The sequence below is a fragment of the Ovis canadensis genome, chromosome 1 (assembly GCF_042477335.2).
Source record: "Ovis canadensis isolate MfBH-ARS-UI-01 breed Bighorn chromosome 1, ARS-UI_OviCan_v2, whole genome shotgun sequence".
Taxonomy (NCBI): domain Eukaryota; kingdom Metazoa; phylum Chordata; class Mammalia; order Artiodactyla; family Bovidae; genus Ovis; species Ovis canadensis.
Window position 1 is genome coordinate 4,287,142 of NC_091245.1, and position 22,551 is coordinate 4,309,692.

At 51.1% G+C, this 22,551-nt stretch overlaps 1 protein-coding gene across 23 annotated transcripts in view; it reads left to right on the forward strand.

The window, feature by feature from the left end:
• The first annotated feature begins 1,840 nt into the window (after nt 1-1,840).
• The window catches only part of RAB17 (RAB17, member RAS oncogene family), a 28,046-nt gene continuing 7,335 nt past the window's right edge, over nt 1,841-22,551 (forward strand). For 8 of the 23 annotated variants that reach the window (XR_011255927.1, XR_011255926.1, XR_011255934.1 and 5 more), the window contains exons 1-4: nt 1,851-2,035; nt 11,911-12,070; nt 18,813-18,964; nt 19,334-19,459. Coding sequence is in view for 5 of the 23 variants with exons in the window: in XM_069584588.1 (XP_069440689.1) it covers nt 11,914-12,070; nt 18,813-18,964; nt 19,334-19,459 (435 nt within the window). In the remaining 18 variants the exon portion in view is untranslated. The other 15 variants (XR_011255911.1, XR_011255910.1, XR_011255920.1 and 12 more) reach the window with 5 other exon arrangements.

Below are 22,551 nucleotides of genomic sequence, written 5' to 3' on the forward strand. Positions count from 1 at the left end.
CATGCATGCCTGTATCTGTGGCCTGATTAATCGGCGTGGCAGAAAAATTTGCCTGTTAATGTCCATACAGGAAAGTTGATAAATGCAAAGAGAGAAAGTTAAAAGTTTGTATGGCCATATAAAAATAACATTAATTAAGGTCACATAAGTGAATTTGTTGGGCTTCCCAAGTGGGATAAGAACCCACCTGCAATGCAGGAGATGAGAGTTCGATCCCTGGGTCAGGAAGATCCCCTGGAGACGGGCATGGCAACCCACTCCAGAATTCTTGCCTGGAGAATCCCATGGACAGAGGCGCCTGGAGGGCTACAGTCCATGGGGTCGCATAGAGTCAGACATGACAAGCCACTGAGCACGCATGCGTGCAATTGCTTACATACAAGTTTTGACTAATTTCCACCACAAGCAGTGATGACTGGCCTGCAGGTCTCAGCGATGTTAGCGGTCAGAAGGTCTGTGTTCTAAGTCTCCATCCGCCCAGCAGGGACTTTACTTGTGCCCAGGCCTGACTCCCCACACCCTCACCGGAAGGCCTCCCCTGGTTTAAGTGTGGCTGCTGGGGGCTGAGATCAAGTCACAGAAGCCAGAGGTGAAGGCAGATCTGGAGCCATCTGATCCAATCCCTCACCTTAGAGACGAGGACTTGGCCATCGAGAGGGGGAGTGACTTGCCGAGGTCTATGTGCGAGGAACCCACAGGTTTCAGGGAAAAGACCCACCGAAATGACAGCCGTGCACCCCAAGACCACAGAAGCGATGAGCCCCCAGGCCCTCCTGAGCATGTGAGTCTTGGCCTCTCGTGGCCTTTCGAAGTGAGAGCAGGTCGGTTGTTTGGGGCTGGTTCTTCAACACCCACCAGTGGCTCGCTTTCACTCAGCGTCACCTGGGGGTTGGGGGTGCCCCACCGCCGTGTGCTTTGGCTCAAGTCCTGAGACAACCAGGACTCTAGGTGGTTCCTGAGATTCCCATCCCAGGTGTCCACACCCCAGATAATCCCCTCCCTTGAGGGTGCCCAGGGCCTGGACGCAACGATGCTACCCTTGAGATCAGGTTGTACCACATGGCAAAGGTGGAGGCATTCTCACCGATGGAACCAGGGTCCCTCATCAGCTGACTCCGAGTTAGGGAAAGGGAGAATGTGCCTGGTGGGCCTGGCCTAATCAGACGAGATAGGTCGGCGTCTGGAAGTCAGAGAGAGGTCCTGATGGCCTTGAGAAAGCAGCCATGTGTGAGAGGGCCTGGGGTTCTGGCCTGGAGCCTTCTGTGGGGGCTTCTGAGAGTGAGACTGGCCCTGATAGGGGGCTGGTAGCAAAAGGGGACCCCAGTTCTGCACCGGGAAAGACTGGGTTCCACCAAGACTACACGAGCATGGGGGGACCGTGAGTTTCAGAAAGGATGGGACCTGGCCAGCATCTTAACCGCAGCCTGTGAGACCCTGGGCAGAGGACCCCGGAGGCTGCGCCCAGGCTCCTGACCCTCGGAATCTGTGAGGCTATAAACGTGTTCCGTAAGCCTCCGAGTTGAGAGTTGCTTGTTACACAGCGACAGACGGACACACAGGCCCTGAGCCCCCGTCCACCCAGAGGTGCTGGCTGGCCCCACTCCAGGCTGCGGTGGGAGCACCATGGATTTGGGGCTGTTCCCTCTGCTCCTGGGCAGTCACTGGGGGCTCTGGGGCCACCGGTCACAGAATTCTAAATGCAGTTTTATGTTGATCATTCGTGAGGCCTCCTCTGCTGGGAAACGGAAGCAGGGATTCTCCATGACTTCAGTCCCATCCAGGGAACCTGCTCCCCGCAGGCCTGGAAAGACACAGAGCCCCACCCCCGGCGCTGGCTCCCAGCTGTTGGTGGCAGCGGTGAATTCTTCCGACCCAAATACTTCCTGCTCTTCTGGGCTACTAGTTTCAAGCACAACAAAGAGCCCCACAGCTTGAGGAAGGCGTGGAGGGAAATAAATCTGCAGCGCCGAAATGAGACACAGCAAAGCTGAGAAACTCGGCGGGAGCCGGGGGCCGGGGAGGAGCGGGACTTCCGGTAAGTGCTCCCGCAGGTGCTCCCGCAGGTGCTCAGAGGCTCCGCATCGCCCGCGCTAAGGGCCAGGCCCCCTGCCCCAGGTGACCACGTGACCACGGCGCACCTTGCCCCAGAGCTTCTCTGGAAGGGAGGAGGCCTGACCTTGGGGAGGCTGCCTCTCACCTGTTTTCTGTTGGAGCCGAGCCTCTGCCCGGCCCCTGGCACACGGCCATGCCCAGCCTGCCCGTGGAAAGAGCAGGCGTTCCCCGTGACCAGAAGTGGGGGGAAACGGGGACCCAGGTCGGGGCCCTGGGGGACCCAGTGATGACCGGCTGTCAGGCTTGCTGGAAGTGACCAGGCCTGGGGAGCACGTGAGTCTGGGTTTAAAGTGCTGAGCGGTTTCTAGTGTGTGTGTATGTGTGAGTCTGTGTGTTTGTACCTTTGTGTGTCTGTGTGCACGTGTGTGTCTGCCTTGTGTATTAGTGTCTGAGTGCATGTGTGTGGATGTGTGTATATATGTGTCATGTGGGTTTGCGTCTCTGTGTCTGTGTGTTTGTGCCTGAGCCCCCGTGTAAGGAATCAGAAGTGGAAACTGAGGGGCCAGGAGTGTGTACTCCTGAGCGCCAGAGGTGTCCTCGCTTGTCCCCAGTGGCTTGCTAGGTCAGGGTTCCGGCAGGAGATTCCGGTTGAAAGAATCTCCTTTAATCCCTTTGTTGTTTAGCCAGAGTCCTGTGTAATTCTTTTACGACCCCCATGGACTGTAGCCCGCTGGGCTCCTCTGTCCATGGGATTCTCCAGGCAAGAATACTGGAGTGGGTTGCTGTTTCCTTCTCCAGGGAATCTTGCCAACCCAGGGATGGAACCCGTGTCTCCTGCTTGGCAGGCGGGTTCTTTACCGCTGGGCCAGCAGGGCAGCTGGTTTAAAGAGTGGCCTCAGGGAAAATCCAGTTCAAGTCTTGAATCCATTTCCGTTGATGGATTGGGACATCGACTGACCTCAGGGTAGACAGCTGCGCTGTAATCCTTGCACGCTGGGCGGGGCCGGCCAGGGAGGAGGTCGTGTTCAGACTGCAGACCGACCCTCCCTGGGGCGGCTCCTCTCCAAGAAGGCTGGTTTGGATTTCCCATCCTCTCCTTTCTGCCTCAGTGGACGGATGTGAGCTTGTAAGAAAGAAAAGCCCCAAACTGAAAGGTTCGACAGGGTGTCCCTACTGGCCTCAAGCATGAGAATGTCTCTGCGTTTAGAGAGACTTCAGTTACCCCAGTTCAGTTCAGTCGCTCAGTCGTGTCAGACTCTTTGAGACCCCACAGACTGCAGCACGCCAGGCTTCCCTATCCATCACCCCATCTTCATGAAATTCCAGAGGCCGAGTCAGCAGTCACATTTTTGATTCTCTCCCTGAACAGAGGGCTCCAACCTCTGATTATCAAATGCTTATGACATGTAATCACACAAGAAACCATACAGGAAAATGCTTACTGCAGTCTTATTTATTACAGAAAAAAAAAAAAAAAAAAAGAAAGCCAAGTAATCACCCGGTAACAGAGAAATAGTTCAGCAAACTGGAATTGTGGTAGGGATGTTATGTGGTCATTAAACACACACATGTCAAATGCATCTGTAACATATATAGCAATGTGGAAAACTACTCTTGATACAGCTTGTTTTTTTTTTAATGTTAAAATGATGGTTGGTTTGTTTGTAAGATTCTGAGAAACAAACTAGAAGAAAGTAGGCAACATCTTGTCCCTTGTATAAAGGGAATGGGATTATGGGTAAACAGATTTTTTCATGTTGACAATTATGTGTTTATGTTTATAGCAAAATAATATTTGTAGATAAAGAGGTGTGTTACCTGTGTGTTTATTTATACTCTACCGAGTTTGGTTAATTCACACATGCTTTGGACTAAAGATTTTCTTGACTTGAGTTTTATTAATTTGTGCACATAAATAGAAAAGAAAACTCAAAGAGGTATCTTTAAATACTTGAGGATGCATTGCTGTCCGTGTGTTAGAACACTCTATTTATGTAGAATTATAGCGCAGATTTAGAGGAATGCCTGCTTCTCAGCAGATGCCTTAGGTACTCAGCAGGAAGCGGGGCATTACTGTGGGTGTCACAGAAAGCTAGGGAGTCCACTCTTAAAAGTGTTGCTGTTTCTGAGCTTTATTGAGACGTAGTCGACATATAACATTGTGCATCTTTAAGGTTTGTTACGTGCTGACTGGATATATTTGCATATTGCAAAATGATAACCATCATAGCTGAGCCAACACCCCTACCCCCTCACATAATTACCGTGTCTTCTAAAAATGTTTCTTTATTTGATTGGAGTATAATTGCTTCACGATGTGATACTGGTTTCTGATGTTGGTTTCAGCTGTGTGCGGGCGTATATGCCCTCCCTGAAGAGCCTCCCTCCCACTCACCCCCGTCCTGCCCCTCTCGGTCATCGCAGAGCTGAGCTCCTGTGCTGGACAGCAGGTTCCCGCTGGCTGTCTGGCTCACACGTGGTGGTGTCTATATGTCGGGGCTGCTCTCCCCGTTCATCCTATCCTCTCCTTCCCCTCACTGTTTCCATGTGTCTGTTCTCTCCAAGGGGGTCTCTATTCCTGCCTTGGAAATAGCTTCGTCTGTACCATTTTTCTAGACTTCACATATGTGTTAATATATGTTTTTCTCTTTTTGACTTACTTCACTCTGTATAACAGGTGCTGCTGCTGCTAAGTCGCTCAGTTGTGTCCGACTCTGTGAGACCCCACAGACGGCAGCCCACCAGTCTCCCCTGTCCCTGGGATTCTCCAGGCAAGAACACTGGAGTGGGCTGCCATTGCCTTCTCTGATAACAGGCGCTAGGTCCATCCATATCTCTACAAATGACCCCGTTTAGTTCCTTTTGATGGCTGAGTGATGTTCAATTGTATAGACATACCAGGTGGGAACATTTAAGATCTCTCTCTTGGCAGTTTTCAAGTGATACGGTATCAGCTCTAATCATTACGCTGTACTCAGGGTCCCCCCAAATTCATGAATCTTACAGCTGAAGTTTGCACCCTTTGACCCGTATCTCTCCGTTTCCCCCACCCCAGCCACTGGTCACCACTGCGCCACAGTTTCTCCACATTTGGCCAAAGAACAGGTGCTTAATGAGCGAGGGCTGCTACTGAGCTGACAGTCCTTACGATGGTGAGCTCAGGCTGGAGGCTCCCGGCAGGCTCCTTGCACCAGCGGTTCTAGATGTGGATGGAGCCCAGGACCTGCTGCTCTGTAAGTGGTTGAAATGATGCTTGTGCCTGGTGAATATGGTGTGGACATGAAGGCAGCCTGCTCTGGCTTAAAAAATTTTTTTTTCTTTTGAAAACAACTTTGTTTTCTTGAAGCTGATCTACAATGCTGCATTCACGTCTTCTTTATAGCGGAGTACTTCAATTATACACGCATGAGTATACATATATAGTCTTCCTCATACTCCTTTTGCATCATGGTTTGTCCCAGGATAGCGAATATAATTCCCTGTGCTATATGGTAGGACCTTGTTGTTTATCCATCCTATATATACCAGTTGGCATCTGCTAATCCCGAACTCCCAATCCATCCCTCCCCCTTGAGCCTGCTCTGACTTTGAATCCCAAATCTTTGTCTTAGGAAAGCTTCTCGTCTCTCTGTAAGGTGAGGTAACACCGGGCCCCAGAGGCTTCTTGCTCGGCTTCAACAGAAGCCTGTGTGCAGCTGAGCTGTGCAGGGCCCCGAGCCTGCTGCCCCTGCTCCTCGGTGGACACGGCCTGTCCCTTAGCCTTGGTCTCCTCCTCCCCTGCTGTCTTGTGGGGCAAGGGCTCCCTGCTCCCCACACAGAGAAGCCGACACTATGGCACTGGCTTTTGAGAAAAGACAGAGCTTTAATTCGAGGTTGACCAGCGAGGAGACAGGAGACAAGGCCCCCTCTCTGCAGTCCAGGGTTGGGGCCACGTTTAAGGGGCTTGGGGAATTTTAAACTCAGAAGCTAATTAGTTCATCTTAGATTAGTCCATTTAAGTGTTCATTGGAAGGACTGATGTTGAAGCTGAAACTCCAATACTTTGGCTGTCTGATGCAAAGAGCTGACTCATTGGGAAAGACCCTGATGCTGGGAGAGACTGATGGCAGGAGGAGAAGGGGCCACAGAGGATGAGATGGCTGGATGGCATCACCGACTCAATGGACATGAGTTTGAGTAAACTCTGGGAGTTGGTGATGGACAGGGAGGCCTGGCATGGTGCGGCTCATGGGGTTGCAAAGGGTCGGACATGACTGAGCGACTGAACTGAACTGAACTGAACTGAAACCAGTCTATATCAGTGACTCGTGCACCTGGAAGTCGTGTTTTGCTTATTAAAGGACTTCTCACATGGTAAGGGCTCTGATGCCAGCACTTTGTTCTTTGCTTTCCGTGGTCTGAAGCTTCCTGGTCCGGAGTCATCCTGGGGGCGTGGCTTCTGCCTCTCCACGCACAGCACTGTCTCTGCACAGTGACTCCAGGTTTGATTAGTCAACCAATCTGTTTGAGGAGGCAAGACCCATTCAAGTTGGTCAAGGTTTTACGTGCTGTTTTAACAGCTTCGTCTGAATGTGGGGTGATCCTAAAGGCAGTTCAGTTCGGTTCAGTCGCTCAGTCGTGTCCGACTCTTTGGAACCCCATGGACTGCGACACGCCAGGCCTCCCTGTCCATCACCAACTCCCGGAGCTTGCTCAGACTTGTGACATCGAGTCGGTGATCCAACTTCAGTAACTTTCTGCCTTCCATGGTCTCTCAGGCTGAGCTGCCTGCCGGAAGCTGGTCTCAGGGCCTGCTGGAGGCCCCTCTGGTTCTCTTTCTGCAGAGACCCCAGCCCAGTGCTTGACATGCTACCTGGCGTAGGGCTGGCTACACAAACTATGTCTGACATGCTGGCTTCTTGCTAAGCCAACCCCATGTTCACTCATGAGATCTCTATTGAGCACCTACTATAATCTCAGTGGTTAGATAGCATCACCGACTCAGTGGGCATGAGTTTGGGCATACTCCGGGAGACAGTGAAAGACAGGAAGCCTGGTGTGCTGCAGTCCATGGGTCGCAAAGAGCTGGACACGACTCAGCAACTGAACAACAACAACAATCTCAGTGAACACTCTGCTTTCATGAGAGGTTACAGCCCAGCGAGAGAGAGAAACAATTACCATCAAAGTAACTGGATTAAGGTAGAGTTAGACACTGAGATCCTTTCAGTTAAGAGGAGGAACAGGGTGCTGCAGGTGGGACGGTGGCAGGGAGCGTTGTCCCTTTTATGAGCTGCTGTTTACGGGGACTGGACGCAGGATGGGGTGGGGCGGGGGGCATCGGGGTCGGGGTGCTGTGGGAGTGGCAGCTGTGAGAACAGGCGGGACTCGGGGGCTGGAGAGGGGTTTGCATCAGCGTGAGTGGAGAGCAGATGTCGCTGCTGCACTGGAAGGCAAATCCCCCAGCTTATTTGGTGATGTGGTTGACAGATAAGCAGCTCTAGCAACCCCTGACCTTTGAGCCTGAGTCTGTTTGTTATCTCTCCTGGGGCTTCAGGCGGCTTTCGGGACTCTGGTTTGCCCTTTGACCTGCCGAGCAGAGTTACAGGTGTCATTTTATCCCTGGAGGGCCAGCCAATTCGGGGGCTCCCCATTTGTCCTTAGTGTTTATTTTACTGTGCCTTTTTTTGAAAAAGTGTTTTAACTTATTTATTTATTTTTTGGCTGTGGTGCTCGGCATGTGGGATCTTAGTTCCCCAACCAGGGTTTGAACCCGTGTTCCCTGCCATGGTAGCTCAGAGTGTTGACCACTGGACCACCGGGAAGTCCCTATTTTACTTTGCCTTTGAGTTTCATTTCTACTCGTGGGTCAGGAATTGGCAGCAGGACAGCTTTGAGTTCTTGCATGGTGGTGGGTTCTGGAGAGAGGGCTGGCCCTTGTAGAACCCATCCCCCAACCCCAGGCAGCTGTGAGTCTGGGGGCTGCAGAAAAAGCTGCAGCAGGATGTCGCCCACTGACACCATGAAGTGTCCCGAGGAATATGGGGTCCCAGACGCGGTCTCCGGGAACACTCTGCTCTGCAGAGTCCCTGTCCCTGGGGAGCAGATGGGCCTGTGAGCCCTTGTCTGCCAGGCATGGTAACTCCAGACACTTTCTGTCCAGAAAGTCTCACTGGTAGTTAGGACTCGCATCTGTTTGATTCTTTTCCTCTTGTCCCCACAGGGCAGAGCAGACCAGCCTGTGGCCCTGGCTGCTTGCTGGGGACTTGGGGGCTGGGGTGGAGGGGTCACTTCCTTTCCTCTCCAGAATCGCTTCCCTTCCTACATCGAGATGGGAGAGGCTCTGCTCACAAGATGGGCTGGCTCTGAGGTGGATTTGGCCAATTTTCAGGGAAAGATTTTTCTAGAAGCAATACAGACAATTGTTGTTATTTAGTTGCTAAGTTGTGTCCAACTATTTTGTGCCCCATGGACTGTAGGTAGGCTCCTCTGTCCACAGGATTTTCCAAGCAAGAATACTGGAATGGATTGCCATTTCCCTCTCTAGGGGATCTTCCTGACATTATCTGCCTCCTGAGGAAACATGCATCACACTCACAAAAACATTCTTGCCAAAAGATAGCCAGTGTCCAAGCAGATTTCTGTTCTGAGCCACCAAACTACAGAAAATACAGGTTTTGCAGGAGCATATTCAGTGACCATACAGGGATGCAATCAGCAAAATCCAGACCGAAACTATAGGAAAATATGATTTCTTCCACAAATAAATTGCAAGGAAAAAGAGGATGCATGTACATAAACTGATATTTGCAAAAGTAATAATAGGATGTCTAAGAATCCCCTCAAAGTAATCTTTGGTGGGAGTGGGCTTTGGGGGTGTGGGTACAGCTAGTTCTTGGGAGGTGGATGATGGAAGCCTGAGGTTCACCAGAATGACCTTCTTCTGCTCTGTTCTGGTACACGCCTGACATTTTCTATAATGAAAAAATACACGGAGTTTGCCCAAATTTATTTTGATCACAGCGTCCTTTTTCTCCAGGGCATATCACTGTGTGTTTTCAGTTAGTCAATTCAGTCACTCAGTCATGTCTGATTCTTTTTAACCCCATGAACTGCAGCACACCAGGCCTCCCTGTCCATCACCAACTCCCGGAGCTTGCTCAAACTCATGTCCATCGAGTTGTTGATGCCATCCAACCATCTCATCCTCTCGTCCCCTTCTCCTCTTGCCTTCAATCTTTCCCAGCACCAGGGTCTTTTCCAATGAGCTGGTTCTTCGCATCAGGGGGGCAAAGTATTGGAGTTTCAGCTTCAGCATCAGTCCTTCCAATGAATATTCAGGACTGATTTCCTTTAGGATGGACTGGTTGGATCTCCTTACAGTCCAAGGGACTCTCAAGAGTCTTCTCCAACACCACAGTTCAAAAGCATCAATTCTTCAGCGCTCCGCTTTCTTTATAGTCCAACTCTCATATCCATACATGACTACTGGAAAAATCATAGCTTTGACTATATGGATCTTTGTTGGAAAAGTGATGTCTGTGCTTTTAAATATGCTGTCCAGCTTTTTCATAGCTTTTCTTCCAAGGAGCAAGTGTCTTTGGATTTCATGGCTGCAGTCACAATCCGTAGTAATTTTGGAGCCTGAGAAAATAAAGTTTGTCGTTGTTTCCGTCGTTTCCCCATCTATTCGCCATGAAGTGATGGAACTGGATGTCATGATCTTTGTGTTTTGAATGTTGAATTTTAAGCCAGCTTTTTCACTCTCCTCTTTCACTTTCATCAAGAGTTTCTTTAGTTTTTCTTCACTTTCTGCCACAAGGGTGGTGTCATGTGCATATCTGAGGTTATTGATATTTCTCCCGGCAATCTTGACTCCAGTTTGTGCTTCATCCAGCCTGACACTTTGCATGATGTACTCTGCATATAAATTAAATAAGCAGGGTGACAATATACAGCCTTGATGTACTCCTTTTCCTATTTGGAACCAGTCTATTGTTCCATGTCCAGTTCTAACTGTTGCTTCCTGACCTGCATGCAGATTTCTCAGGAGGCAGGTCAGGTGGTCTGGTATTCCCATCTCTTTAAGAATTTCCCACAGTTTGTTGTGATCTACACAGTCAAAGGCTTCAGCATAGTCAATAAAGCAGAAGTAGATGTTTTTCCTGAAACTCGTTTGCTTTTTCTGTAATCCAACAGATGATGGCAATTTGATCTCTGGTCCCTCTGCCTTTTCTAAATCCAGCTTGAACATCTGGAAGTTCACAGTTCACATACTGTTGAAGCCTGACTTGGAGAATTTTGAGCATTACTTTGCTAGTGTGTGAGATGACTGCAACTGTGGGGTAGTTTGAACATTCTTTGGCATTGCCCTTCTTTTGGATTGGAATGAAAACTGATCTTTTCCAGTCCTGTGCCCACTGCTGAGCTTTCCAAATTTACTGGTATATTGAGTGCATCACTTTCACAGCATCATCTTTTAGGATTTGAAACAGCTCAACTGGAATTCCATCACCTCCACTAGCTTTGTTAGTAGTGATGCTTGCTAAGGCCCACTTGACTTCACATTCCAGGATGTCTGGCTCTAGACGAGTGATCATACCATTGTGGTTATCTGTGTAATGAATATTTTTTGGAATAGTTCTTCTGTGTATTCTTGCCACCTCTTAATACATTCAGCTTCTGTTAGGTCCATACCATTTCTGTCCTTTATTGTGCCCATCTTCGCATGAAATGTTCCCCTGGTATTTCTAATTTTCTTGAAGAGATCTCTAATCTTTCCCATTCAATTGTTTTCCTCTATTTCTTTGCATTGATCTCTGAGGAAGGCTTTCTTATCTCTCCTTGCTGTTCTTTGGAACTCTGCATTCAAATGGGTATATATTTCCTTTTCTCCTTTGTCTTACACTTCTTTTCTCAGCTATTTATAATACCTCCTCAGACAATCATTTTGTGTTTTTGCATTTCTTTTTCTTGGGGATGGTCTTGATCCCTGCTTTCTGTACAATGTCACAAACTTCCATCCATAGTTCTTCAGGCACTCTATCAGATCTGATCCCTTGAATCTATTTGTTACTTCCACTGTATAATCATAAGGGATTTGATTAGGTCATATCTGAATGCTCTAATGGTTTTCCCTACTTTCTTCAATTTAAGTCTGAATTTGGCAATAAGGAGTTCATGATCTGAGCCACAGTCAGCTCCTGGTCTTTTTTTTGCTGACTGTATAGAGCTTCTCCATTTTTGGCTGCAAAGAATATAATCCATCTGATTTTGGTGTTGACCATCTGGTGATGTCCATGTGTAGAGTCATCTCTTGTGTTGTTGGAAGAGGGTGCTTGTTATGACTGTATGTTTTAAGGCTTTCAGTACAGTGGGAAATGCTAAAATGTTTTGAGATCCTTGAAACACTAACCATTTTTGTAAATAGGTTTTCTGGAACCTATTTACCTGCCAGTTTTAATTCAGGAACCACAACTGAGAGAGTGCCGTGCCTCTCGGGCTTTTCAGAACATTTTTGGAATAGCTACGGATTGTTCGAAAGTTAGAGGTGATAGGAGGAGGAAGTGAGCCGGTATGATGACTAGCATTCAATGGCTATCCTGCAGTGTTTTAAGATGTTCGTATGCATTGGCCCTGCGAGCCCTGGGGACATGCTTTCCAAGCACATCACAACAGACCTATGTCATAGCTATTGTTCACCCTGATTTCCAGATGGCAAGATGGGGTGCATAGTGGCCCGGGACTGGCAAGCCAGGTACCTCTGACTTGGAACTCCATTCCACTTAGGGCTGTCCGTGTTTGGTCCGTGTCCCGGGGGTGAGCTTGCTGAGATCATTTGGCATCGTTCAGCCTCCTCGCATTGCTGTCTCTCTGCAGGGCATGGCGCAGGTGGATGGGGTCCTTCGTCCCGGGGCTGCCCCGGGCCAGCCCTGCATCTTCAAGCTGGTTCTCCTGGGCAGTGGCTCTGTGGGCAAGTCCAGCTTGGCTGTCCGGTATGTGAAGAATGACTTCAAGGGCATCCTGCCGACCGTGGGATGTAAGTGATGGGACGGGGCACCCCTTCCTTCAACTCCTCGTGGGGAAGCCAGGGCTGCTGACCCGGGTGTGGGGCACACGGGAACCAGCCACCTGGGAATTCTCATGCCCTCCTGGAGCCTCAGGCATGCCGGGGCACAAGGTCCTCCGTGGGCCGGTGGGCACGCACGTGGAATCCAGAACTCAACCAGGCTTCAGCTCAGCTGGAAGATTCCAGGGCTGAGTCTGGCGCCGAAGGGTTGGGTATGTGAGAGATTTTGTTGGTGGAGGGGGAGCCCAGAAGAAGCACCTGCCACCACGCTCTGCCACCCGACCTCCTAGACAAGCCGGCCTCTCACTCTGGCTGGTTGCCCTCCTACTAAAGCTAGTCCTGTTCTGCCCGGACTCAGTTTACCCTCCTGGCTTGGGTTGGAAGGGGGATGGGTGCTGTCAGAAAGGTTGTCAGGGAGGGAGGCCCCTCTCACTGTGCTGCTTCAAGAGGCTAACGGGTCACAGCCTTCAGAGGGGAAGGACTTTGGAGCATCTGTGGGCAATCAGCCTCCTTCACATCCTGTCTAGGAGTGAAACCCCCCATTTCCCACCTAAAATAGGGAAACCCAACCTGTACTTTGTGTCAGTTTGCTTGGGAGGCAGCCCGACATGCTGGAAAGACACCTAATTTGGAACGAAAGCTTTGGTTTGAAATTTGGACTCGGTTATGCACAGTCCCTTGGACTGCAAAGAAATCCAACCCGTCCATCCTAAAGGAAATCAGTCCTGAATATTCATTGAAAGGACTGATGCTGAAGCTGAAACTCCAATACTTTGGCCACCTGATGTGAAGAACTGACTAAATTGCAAAGACCTTTATGCTGGGAAAGATTGAGGTGGGAGGAGAAGGGGACGACAGAGGATAAGATGGTTGGATGGCATCACCAAAGCAATGAACATGAGTTTGAGCAAGCTCCAGGAGTTGGTGATGGACAGGGAGGCCTGGCGTGCTGCAGTCCATGGGGTCACAAAGAGTCGGACATGACTGAGCGGCTGACCTGATGCTGGTGGATGAGCCTTCCATTTCTCTGCATCCATCCATTCACTCATCCGTTCACTCCCTCTCTCACTTAGCAAGTACCTGCTGGGTGTGGCCTCTGCCCCAGGCCCCTAATAGGTATGGAGGATTTTCTAAATGCCAAGCAGGCACACCGACATAGAAACAAAAAAATTCAATGGACAGCCTTTGGGGGCCCTCAGTCTCCTCAGGACGGTGGTTCCTGAGTCCCTGAGGCATGCAGGGCCAAAGGGACTGGCCAGGGCCAGGCTCCTGGAGTCAGTGGTGGGAAGGGCAGAGCAGGGTGAGGGGCTGGCCATGGGATAGAACCGTGGGGAGAGGACTGTGGATTCAGGCCCGCTGAGGGTGCACAGGGCAACCTCTTCTCCATCAGCAGGAAAGCTGACCCCACTCACCTGTGATACTGGACTGGGCCTTAAAAGAAAAAATACAACGAAGTGCTGTGTCTGGCCTCCAGGTGGGTTTTAGTCCAGAGCAGAGACCACAGAAGGGGCCGGGCCGAGCTGGGGTGTGGGGGGCCGTGTGCCTGCGTGTGAGCCTAGATCTGGACAAGCTTTCCACGCTGGTCCTCGCTGTCTCCTTCCCCTGAATCTGGATCCAGGTTCACACGCAGGCACGCAGCCCTCCATATCCCAGCCCAGCCAGAGGGTTGAGATCCCAACCGTGAGCTCACAGGGCTCTGCCTGTTTTTGTGAATAAGGTTATCTGGGAACACCTGCCCATATCTGTGTATTCTCAGTGGCCCACAACCCTCTGGCTGAGGGGTGTGTGTGTGTGCGTGTGTGTGTGTTAAGTTGCTTTAGTCCTGTCCAACTCTTTGCAACCCTGCGGACTGTAGCCCACCAGGCTCCTCTGTCCAAGAGATTCTCCAGGCGAGAGTACTGGAGCGGGTTGCCATTTCCTCCTCCAGGGGCTCTTCCCAACCCTGGGATCAAACCCGTGTCTCTAATATCTCCTGCCGTGGCAGGTGGGCTCTTCCCCGCACGTCTCAGGGGCATCTCTGGAGGGTGGTGACATCTAGTGCTTGTGTGCGGATTTGCCGGTGGAACCAGTTTGGACCAGCTGGGCCTTGTGTGAAGCAGGGGAGTCTCCAAGGGTGCTGGGTTTCTGCCCCCTCCGCCCCCCTCCCTGCTGAAGGAAACTTTGCTGGAGCCCAGGCGTCCCTGAGGAGTCACCCCTGTCTTGTTTCCTTCAACCCGGAGGCAGTTCACGACTTTTACAAAAAAAGGGAAGGCTGCAGAGAGGGCTTGAGTGAGCAGGAGCGGTTGTTTAATGAAAAGGTCAAAAAGCACAACCTTTCCTTGTGTTAGCGTTTAGCCGAGACTCCTTTGCATTGCGGCCACCATGTGCAAGTTGAAGGAAAAACCCCAGTGAGTTGTCTGTGAGTCAGTGTCCGCAGGGGGTCCATTCCGCTCAGCGAGAGGAAGGCACATCTGCTTCCAGAGGCTGGGGAGGGGGCCGGGAGGGTCCCCCGGTGTCCCTGCCACTGGCCCCCTTGTTGAATCTGCGGGGGGGCCAGAGGAAGTCGGAGCCCTGCTTTGCATCACCATGAAGAGCAGTGGGCCACTTGGCCCCGGTTCAGATTATCGGCTGATGAAAATGCGCCAATGTGTCATCTCCCCCAGCACGTTCCAGAAACGTGAACGGTTCCTGGTTCTTGGTCTGATCCTGCCCCCAGACCCCGGCCTGTTGCCAGTATCATTTTAGGCAAAATCTCCAAGTCTGTTTGCATATCTTGGAAGTTTATCTCTTAATCACTCTTTGTCTTTACCTGTGAACAGGTAGAAAATGTGGTCAGCAGTTTTCTGAACAAAGAAGGAAATACATGTGGGGTCTTTTCTGGAGCCAGAGAGTCTGCAGGGCGAGGGTGGAAGTTGGCATCAGTTACCAGCCCAGAGGGCCCCCTAGGGGCCTGTCTCTCTCTCTCTCCCGGGAGACAGGTGCTGTGGTCTGTAAACAGCCAGCAGCCTCTTGTACCACATCATTGTTCCAACTGAAAACCCTGCCCTCCCTGGAAATTTGTTAGGATTTTATTAAATGCATTGATTTACGCTCAAGCATGAGTTGTCATTTTCGGAGTAGAAAAGGAAAATATCAGAAGCTAAGACAGCTAAACAGAGGAAACAAACCTGAGTTTTATGCCCACCTGTCACCCGGCAGTGAGGGCTTTTAGGGTGAAACCAGAATCGAACTCAGAAGTGTGATGTGCCTTGACAGCAAATAGGCGAAGCATGTGGGCAAAAGGCTGCTGCTCCCGGCCAAGGAGCTGGGGAGCCGGGGAGAGAGGAGAGGGGAGAGGGAGGCGGGGAAGCGATGTCAGGTGTCAGACAGGCGCCTCCTCTCTTTTCTCATGGGTTTGACAACCACGCTGGGAAGGGGGCAGTATTGACTCGTGGTAAGGAAGGAAGCTGGGCTTTCGAAGGTTTAAGGGAATCAGCAAAGTCCTTGCAGCAGTTAGGCCTCCTTCCTAGGCCCGTACGCGGCCCTCACCCTCATGACGCCAACAGTCCTAGTGGAATTTCATCCTGCTCAGGCTTCCCTGGTGGCTCAGGGGGTGAAGCGTCTGCCTGCAATGCGGGAGACCTGGGTTCGATCCCTGGGTAGGGAAGATCCCCTGGAGAAGGAAATGGCAACCCACTCCAGTACTCTTGCCTGGAGAATCCTATGGATGGAGGAGCCTGGTGGGCTACAGTCCACGGGGCCGCAAAGAGTCACACACGACTAAGCACCTTCACTTTCACTTTTCTCTTAGGCCCCACAGTAGCCTCTTAGGAGCCGGGAGCTGTCAGTCCTGCTGTTGAGCTGCAGACGGCAGCTTTGACCTGGTATCGTGGTCTGCTGGGCTGTCGCAGCAGAACAGCACAGACTGGGTACCTTATGCAACAGAGACTTATTCTCACAGGTCTGGAGGCTGGAAGTCCAAGCATGAGGGGCTGGCAAAGTAGGTTTCACTCGGAGCCCTCTTTTCTTGGCTTATGGGTAGCTGCCATCCTGGTAACTGGCTGTGTATCTGCATGGCCTCTTCTTTGTGTTTGCAAGGGATGGAGGAGAGAAAGAGAGACAGATAGACAGGGAGAGAGACAGAGACACACACACACAGAGGGACAGACAGAGACACACAGAGAAACAGAGAGACAAAACATGATGGGGGTGCCTTCTTACAAAGGCACTAACCCCGTTTTGGGGGCCCCACCCTCAGCTGGACTTCCCTTGTAGCTCAGTTGTTATAAAGAAGCTGCCTCAATGCAGGAGACCCAGGTTCAATCCCTGGGTCGGGAAGATCCCTTGGAGAAGGGAATGGCAATCCACTCCAGTATTCTTGCCTGGAGAATCTCATGGACAGAGGAGCCTGGCGGGTTACATAGTCCATGGGGCTGGGTCGGACATGACTGAGCAACTAACCCACCACCCTCACGACCTCATCTAAGCCTAATCACCTCGCAAAGGCTCCATCTCTGAATACCATCACGCTGAGGGTTAGAGCTTCAACCCACTGACTGGGAGGACACAGTCATTCAGTCCATAGCACCTAACAGGTGTATATGACTCCAAGCTTGTGGATGAGCAGAAAAATGCAGGCCGTGCAGGCAGAGGCCCCGTTGGCGGCTTCCATTTGAGAGTTGCCCCAGACCAGGTTCTCGTGAGTGAGAGTGGTGATCCTCCCCTTGCTGTGCTAGAATCTCAGCCCAGACGCGTCTCTTACCCTCCATCTGTAGGACACATTGAATCGTGTCCAGAATGATACATCCATGTCCTGATCCCCAGTACCTGTGGCTTTACTGGGGAAGAGGGTGTTTGCAGACATAACTAGTTAAGGCTAATCCTGTATTTCGGGTGCACCGTGAATCCCATGACCAGTGTCCCTGGAACAGGAGACTGCAGAGCTGCAGAGCGGACGGCCCTGTGAAGACAGCGGCAGAGTGGGGAGCGCCTACAAGCCAGGGCCACCCATCACTGCCACCCCTACCAGGAGCTGGGAGGGGGCGTGGGGCAGAGTCCCTCCCAGAACTTCTGGAAGGAGCCAGCCCCGGTGACACCTTGATTTTGAACCCCTGACCCCCAGAACAGAAATAATACCTTTCTGCTGTTTTAAGCCATGCATCGTGTGGTCACTTGTTCTGGCAGTCCCAGGACACTCACACGCTGCCCTTGAAGTGAAAGTTTTCATTTCAACCACGAAGCCACATCTGCCAGAACCTCCCAACAAGCCCCCAACCCAGCCCGGGTCTGGGCAGGGCAGCAGCTTCGTCTGAAGCACCCACAGGCTTCTCTGCAGTCTCTGGTTTAGCTCTGTATGTGGCACACCCCATATGCTACGGGGCCAGAACACCTTTTTAAAAATAACATTTTTTTTTGAAGTATGGTTGATTTGCAGTGTTGTCTTAATTTCTTCTGTACAGAAAAGGGATTCGGTTGTGCCTGCCCCTCGCTTGGCAGCCACAGGCTGTTCTGTGTGTCTTTCTATTTCTTAGATGAGCTCATTTGTGTCATAGTTTAGAGTCTGCATTATGTGATGTCATGTAATATTGGCCCTTCTCCATCTGACTTCCTTCACTCAGTATAATAATCTCCAGGTCCACCCATGTTGCTGCAGGCGGCATGATTCCATTCTTTTTTACGGCTGAGTAATATTCCATTTTATATATGTACCACATCTTCTTTATCCATTCATCTGTTGATGGACATCTAGGTTGCTTCCAGGCCCTGGCTATTGTAAAGAATGCTGCTGTGAACGTTGGGATGCACCTATCTTTTCTAATTAGAGCTTTTTTCTTTTCTGGATACATGCCCAGGAGTGGGATTGCTGGATCATATGGTAGCTCTATTTTTACGTTTTTTGAGGAACTTCCACGCTGTTTTCCATAGTGGCTGCACCAATTTACATTCTGGGGACAAAATGTCTTGGTGTTACTAATTAGCTCCCTTAAAGTCACGTCACTTGGGAAAGCTCTGGGAAGGAGAAAAGCAATCTTCACGGTGAAAGGTGGGTTGCCCAGGATGTCAAATGGAAGGTTTGGGGTAGTTCTTTCATTGTGTGTGATCATTAAGCAGAGACACGGATGCATAAAAGTCCAGGTGCCCACTGCCCGCAGGGGTGACAGGTGAGAACACAGACGTCTACCTGCAGTGAGTGCGTGTGGAGCACAGGATAGGCTACCACAGTCTGCCTCCTGGGGAAGGGGGGCCCAGCGGCACCCCAAGGGCCGACACTCAAAGACCCCAGTGGGCTTGTCAGGAGGTGGGGAAGAGGAAGGATTCTAAGCAGAGTTGTCAGTGGAGATGGGAAGTCGGGAGGCAGAGGTGTGGATTAGGCTGGGAGGTCAGCAGGAGGCCAGGAAGGATTCAGGGGAGGAGGTGGGTGACCGTCAGTTGCATTGCTGGACACCCATGGGGACGTGCGGACCCCTGGTTGCCAGAGACCCTTCCATGCCACACGTGGTCCAGAGGATTTGAGTAGAACCCTAGAGTCCATCTTCCCACACAAAGCCTCTGTGTAATCTACAAGCAAGTTCCTTGTAACTCTGCTTCTTCTGGAAACTGCCACCTTCCAGAAGAGGTGTTTGCTGAGCCTTGCCCACAGAGGGTGCCAGGGAGCATGGGGCTGTCTGTCTCCCACTGGTGAGCTGAGCCCAGGCTGAGCTGTGGATAAGGACCTCGTTCTTCAGGCAAAGGTCGCTCTGGGCTTCTGTTTCAGGTGCGTTCTTCACCAAGGTGGTGGACTTGGGGGCCGCGTGTCTGAAGTTTGAGATCTGGGACACGGCTGGTCAGGAGAAGTACCACAGTGTCTGCCGCCTCTACTTCAGGGGCGCCAACGCTGCACTTTTGGTGTATGACATCACCAGGAAGGTGAGGCTCACCTGGGCGTGTCCCTGCCCTCCCAGGTATGAGGAGGCTATCTTCCGGAGGCATCATGTGAAAGGCCTGGGCTGGTCCTTTATATTAAAATCGTGATAACCAGTGGAGAATCCTTCAGTGAAAGTTGGTCACCTCCTCCAGGAAGCCCTCCCTGACCACCCCTCTTCCTGCTGCACAGTTGGGTTTGTGGCGCTCTGTGGTCCTCTTTCTGGAGCATCACTATCCATCACTCATGATTCCTTGGGGGGGTCAGTTGGACCGTATTTTACATGGGGTGGCCACTGACACCTGCCTTGTCTTTTCTGGGACGGCTGAGGAAGAACACCAAGTCTGCCTGATGGTCCCGTTTTCCTTTTTCAGGATTCCTTTTGCAAAGTGCAGCAGTGGCTGAAGGACCTGGAGGAGGAGTTCCACCCTGGAGAGGCCGTGGTGATGCTGGTCGGCAACAAGACAGACCTGGAAGAGGAGCGGGAGGTGACCTTTGAGGTGGGTCTGGAGACAGTCATCAAGTCTCAGTAGGGGAGATGGGAGGGACCCCAAACACACGCGACCACCCACTCGCACAGCCACACACGCACACACAATTCCCAATTCAGTTTCCTTCCTGGGCCAAGGTTTCTGAACTCTCCTGGGAAGGTCAGACCCAGAGATGGTGGCTCCCAGCTGTGGGGAGAGCCCTGAGCATCACCATAGACCCCACACCCCCTGGGCACCAAGGCCTGGCAGGGGCAGGCAGCACCAGGAACGAGGAAATCATGGCCCTCCCCACCCTCTCCCCCTGTGAGTAATGTGGGTTTCAGGTCTTCATCTTTGTGTTCAACAAACTGTTCAAGAAGTATGTGCTAAGTTGCTCAGTCATGTCCGACTCTGTGAGACTCCATGGACTGGAGCCCAGCAGGCTCCTCTGTCGTGGGGCTTTCCAGGTGAGATACTGGACTGGGTTGCCATTTCCTCCTCCAGGTTCAAGAAGGGGCAAACCCACATTTATTTGCTAGGAAATTAGCAAGGAGCAGAGGACCCAGAAGGTGTAATATGACTAAGAACAGAAAAGGTGCTCAGGGAGGTGAGCTTGTGAAGTGCTGGGAGCCTGGAGCAGGGAGCACGGGTCCGTGTGTGTGTCCGTGTGCTACAGGTGTGTGTGTCTCTGTGTGTATAGGTGTGTCTCTCTGTGTGTATAGGTGTGTCTCTCTGTGTGTATAGGTGTGTCTCTCTGTATGTATGGGAGAGTGTGTGTGTAGGAGGCAATGTGGTGTCTGTGTGTAGGAGGTGTGTGTCTCTGTGTATGTACAGGTGTGTGTGTGTAGGAGGTAAGGTGGTGTCTGTGTATAGGTGTGTGTCTCTGTGTGTACAAGTGTGTGTGTCTCTCTGTGTGTGTGTACAGATATGTGTGTGTAGGAGGTAAGGTGGTGTTTGTGTATAGGTGTGTGGCTCTGTGTGTACAGCTGTGTATATCTCTGTGTGTGTATAGGTGTGTGTGTGTTGGAGGTAAGGCAGTGTCTGTGTATAGGTGTGTGTCTCTCTGTGTGTACAGGTGTGTGTGTGTCTCTGTGTGTACAGGTGTGTGTGTTTGTAGGAGGTAAGGTGGTGTCTGTGTACAGATGTGAGTGTCTGTGAACAGGTATGTGTGTCTCTGTGCACAGATGTGTGTGTCTGTGTGTGTAGGAGGTGAGGTGGTGTCTGTGTGGACAGGTGTGTGTGTCTGTGTGAACAGATGTGTGTGTGTGTCTGTGTGAACAGGTGTGTGTGTCTCTGTGTGTGCACAGGTGTGTGTGTGTAGGAGGTGAGGTGGTGTCTGTGTGTAGATGTGTGTGCGTCTGTGTGAACAGATGTGTGTGTGTGTGTGTGTGAACAGGTGTGTGTGTCTCTGTGTGTGTGCAGGTGTGTGTGTGTAGGAGGTAAGATGGTGTCTGTGTACAGGTGTGTCTCTGTGTGAACAGGTGTGTGTGTCTCTGTGTGTGTGCAGGTGTGTGTGTAGGAGGTAAGATGGTGTCTGTGTGAACAGATGTGTGTGTGTCTGTGTGAACAGATGTGTGTGTGTCTGTGTGTGTGCAGGTGTGTGTGTAGGAGGTAAGATGGTGTCTGTGTACAGGTGTGTCTCTATATGAACAGGTGTGTGTGTCTGTGTGAACAGGTGTGTGTGTCTCGGTGTGTGTCTCGGTGTGTGTGTGTAGGAGGTAGGGTGGTGTCTGTGTGGACAGGTGTGTCTCTGTGTGAACAGGTGTGTGTGTGTGTCTGTGTGTGTGCAGGTGTGTGTGTGTAGGAGGTAAGATGGTGTCTGTGTACAGGTGTGTCTCTATGTGAACAGGTGTGTGTGTCTGTGTGAACAGGTGTGTGTCCCCATGTGTGCACAGGTGTGTGTGTAGGAGGTAGGGTGGTGTCTGTGTGTACACGTGTGTCTCTGTGAACAGGTGTGTATGTCTGTGTGAACAGGTGTGTGTGTCTCGGTGTGTGTGCAGGTGTGTGTGTGTAGGAGGTAAGATGGTGTCTGTGTGTACAGGTGTGTCTCTATGTGAACAGATGTGTGTGTGTCTGTGTGAATAGATGTGTGTGTGTCTGTGTGTGTGCAGGTGTGTGTGTAGGAGGTAGGATGGTGTCTGTGTGGACAGGTGTGTCTCTATGTGAACAGGTGTGTGTCTCCATGTGTGCACAGGTGTGTGTGTAGAAGGTAAGGTGGTGTCTGTGTGGACAGGTGTGTGTGTCTGTGTGAACAGATGTGTGTGTGTCTGTGTGAACAGGTGTGTGTGTCTCGGTGTGTGTGCAGGTGTGTGTGTGTGTAGGAGGTAAGATGGTGTCTGTGTAGGAGGTGTGTCTCTATGTGAACAGGTGTGTGTCTCGGTGTGTGTGCAGGTGTGTGTGTAGAAGGTAGGATGGTGTCTGTGTACAGGTGTGTCTCTGTGTGAACAGGTGTGTGTCTCCATGTGTGCACAGGTGTGTGTGTAGGAGGTGAGGTGGTGTCTGTGTGGACAGGTGTGTGTGTGTGTGTGTGTGTCTGTGTGAACAGGTGTGTGTGTCTCTGTGTGTGTGCAGGTGTGTGTGTAGGAGGTAGGATGGTGTCTGTGTGTACAGGTGTGTCTCTATGTGAACAGGTGTGTGTCTCCATGTGTGCACAGGTGTGTGTGTAGGAGGTGAGATGGTGTCTGTGTGTAGATGTGTGTGCGTCTGTGTGAACAGGTGTGTGTGTCTGTGTGTGTGCAGGTGTGTGTGTAGGAGGTAAGATGGTGTCTGTGTGGACAGGTGTGTGTGTCTGTGTGAACAGATGTGTGTGTCTGTGTGAACAGGTGTGTGTGTCTCAGTGTGTGTGCAGGTGTGTGTGTGTAGGAGGTAAGATGGTGTCTGTGTGTACAGGTGTGTCTCTATGTGAACAGATGTGTGTCTGTGTGAACAGATGTGTGTGTGTCTGTGTGTGTGCAGGTGTGTGTGTAGGAGGTAGGATGGTGTCTGTGTGGACAGGTGTGTCTCTGTGTGAACAGGTGTGTGTCTCCATGTGTGCACAGGTGTGTGTGTAGAAGGTAAGGTGGTGTCTGTGTGGACAGGTGTGTGTGTCTGTGTGAACAGATGTGTGTGTATCTGTGTGAACA